At 63.3% G+C, this 2,501-nt stretch overlaps 1 protein-coding gene across 1 annotated transcript in view; it reads left to right on the top strand.

Annotated features, from left to right (window-relative positions):
- COPB1-2 (COPB1, beta subunit of the coatomer) overlaps nt 1-343 on the top strand; it is a gene marked incomplete at both ends in the record, with an annotated part of 2,670 nt that extends 2,327 nt beyond the window's left edge. Inside the window, 2 exons of the mRNA XM_005772514.1 lie at nt 48-128; nt 281-343. Coding sequence (XP_005772571.1) covers nt 48-128; nt 281-343 — 144 coding nt within the window. The remainder of the gene's footprint in view (nt 1-47; nt 129-280) is intronic.
- Between the last annotated feature and the right edge of the window lie 2,158 nt (nt 344-2,501).

Genomic DNA, 2,501 nt, shown 5'->3' with positions numbered 1-2,501 from the left:
AGGCGCCGAGAACAAGGAGTGGACGCGGAGGAGACTTCTGTTTCTAGGTGCTGCGCCGCATCCTATGCGGAGGCGGCGGGAAGAATCAAACCCAGGCGGCGCCGCCGTCCGATGCGCCCGAGTGGAAGGTGCGAGATGACCTTTGACTCCCCGAGATTTCCCGAGATTGCCCGAGTCGAGATTGCATTGGGAGCCTCCACCGGCCACTACCCTCTGCTCCCATGTGCGCCCCTCTGCTCCCCTCTGCAGCCCCTCACGCTGGAGGCTTCACCGTTTATAGGCGCCGAACAGCTTCACCGACAGCGATCGGCGGCACGCCAAGACGTCCGGCTTCTCCATGTAGCTCTCATGCGGCACGGCGAGCGGGATGGATCGGGAACCGATCACAGCGCATACGGGTTTCTGCGCAGGTACGTGGCGACACTGGGGATTGGAGGGGGCTGGAACTGGGGGATAGAACTGGGGGTTGGGGGGGAAGCGAGCCAGGGACGAACATTGCCTCGTGTCCTGCTCCTGGGAGCAGGGCTACGGTGACGACGGCCTGCCGCCCACGTCGAAACCCTCGGACCAGGGCGCGGTGCTCGGTCTCCTCGCCTCCGTGTACTTTACGGCTTTACGCGGGAGGAGTCGGCAAGTCCGAAGGTGAGTCGGCAACGCACATGGGCGGCGTTGGTGCTCGCTGTGTGGCGGTGACTGACTGTGGAGAGCGGTGCGGCTGTGTCGCCTCGCATATGCGTCTCCTGTTTTTGCCACAAGCGGGGTGGTGACGTCCGGGGCGAGGTCCAATCGGCGGGCACTTCCTCCGGTAAAGACTAAAGTATTCTTGCGCTTGGGGCAAAGTCGTAACGTAAGGTAAGGTAAGGTAAACTTCAAAACAAAGTACCCCACCATCGCCGCAGCCATCGCCACCTACGAGTCCGCCCTCTCGGACTGGAAGGAGGTGTGCGAGAAGCGCGCCGCCCGCGACAAAACCAAGTACCACACCGTCCGCGGCGGCTACCTGACTGAGTTCTACCCCAAGAGCGTCCCGCTCCCCGAGCCCGAGTCCCTTCCAGCTACCGACGCGATTCTCAATGGCACTTGCAAATCCACGTACCCGCGGCCGCGGGCGCTCGCTGCCATCAAGAATCACAAGGACTGGTACGCGCACCAGGAGCTCGTCAAGGCGCGGGACGTGCACGTCAAGAACAACCCGTCCCTCGGAGACAGCGCCGTCAACAACCGCGAAGCCTCGCGCTTCGTCTCCGCCTCAACGCCTTTCGCCGGCAAAGCCCTCGATGTCCCCGTGTCGACGGCACGTACGCCACCGCCCTCTCCTCCGACGCCCTCCAGGACGAGCTCCAGCGGAAGCTCGGCCTTTGGCTCTCCGTGGCGCTTCCCACCCTTCGGGTCGCGCTCGAGCGGGGCATGCCAGTCGATTTCTTCGGCGACTACCTTTACAACAAGGCCCACCACCGGCGGCCCCACGACGGCGTCCTCGCCGCCTGGGCGGACGCGATGCGCGCCCCGGCCAACGCGCCGGTCGTGCACGGTGACAAGGAGAAAACAGAGCTCACCCGGCAGTACAACGAGGGGTACAAGGTCGACCTCGCGGAACCCCACGCTGGCCCGGGAGGATGCGATGAGGTGAATGAAGTCAAGCTCTGGACGCCCCTCCTCAAGACCTCCTCGGCGGGCGTTGGCAACGCCTCGAGTGGCGGCACGCCCGCCTCCGTTGGCCACTCCTACGCCTTCGGCAATACCGAAGAGATCGGGAAGGGATCGAAGTGCGTTTCTGCACACTGTCGGCAGAGGGGCAGGTCCCGGGACACCAGACCCCAGAATCAGTTATGCGCTTTTGTGGCAATCAAATGTGCGCGCGTCGACTGCCACTTTGGTGCGGTTTTGACGGCCAATTTTGATACTCCGGAGTATGAACTGCGACGACTTTGATAAAAGTCCTCTGCTTTTTGTCTGTGCACCAACCACACCAATAGGCCGAGGCAGGTGCGGGATCGGGCCTTGCCCTCTCTCGGTGGTGTCCTCTCTCGGTGGTCATTTGCTCTCACTCACCGATGGAGAGCAGCGACAGCGGCAGCAGCTCCACCCGGGACACGGCCGCCATGATATCTAGATATCACCACAACCGAGCGCCATCACCAACGCGTGCCATCACAGCCTGCACGTGTGGCAGCTCGTCCCATGTGCGTGCGTCCTGCTGCTCTTTCCTTCGCCCTTCTGGGCAGCGTTGCGCAGCCCCTGCACAGGCGTGGATGGTGCGAGCGCACCCGCAGCGCCAAGAGGCCTGCAGGTCATCTTCCTCGTGCGGCACGGCGACAAGTTCTCCTCCTACCCTCCGTGTCCTTCTCGTTCGCGCTGCTACCAGGGCGAATGTCCCTGCTTCTCTGACGCGCTCTACGGCAACAACCCACCACTCACAAAGTGTGGACTGAGGCAAGCGGAAGAGGTGGCGGCCGCCGAGAAGGGGCAACTCCGCGCACTGACGGTCGGCCGTCAGAAAA

The sequence above is a fragment of the Emiliania huxleyi genome, assembly GCF_000372725.1.
Source record: "Emiliania huxleyi CCMP1516 unplaced genomic scaffold EMIHUscaffold_358, whole genome shotgun sequence".
NCBI classification, from domain to species: domain Eukaryota; phylum Haptophyta; order Isochrysidales; family Noelaerhabdaceae; genus Emiliania; species Emiliania huxleyi.
Note: the sequence above shows the minus strand (reverse complement) of the source record. Positions and strands in the feature narration are given on the sequence as shown.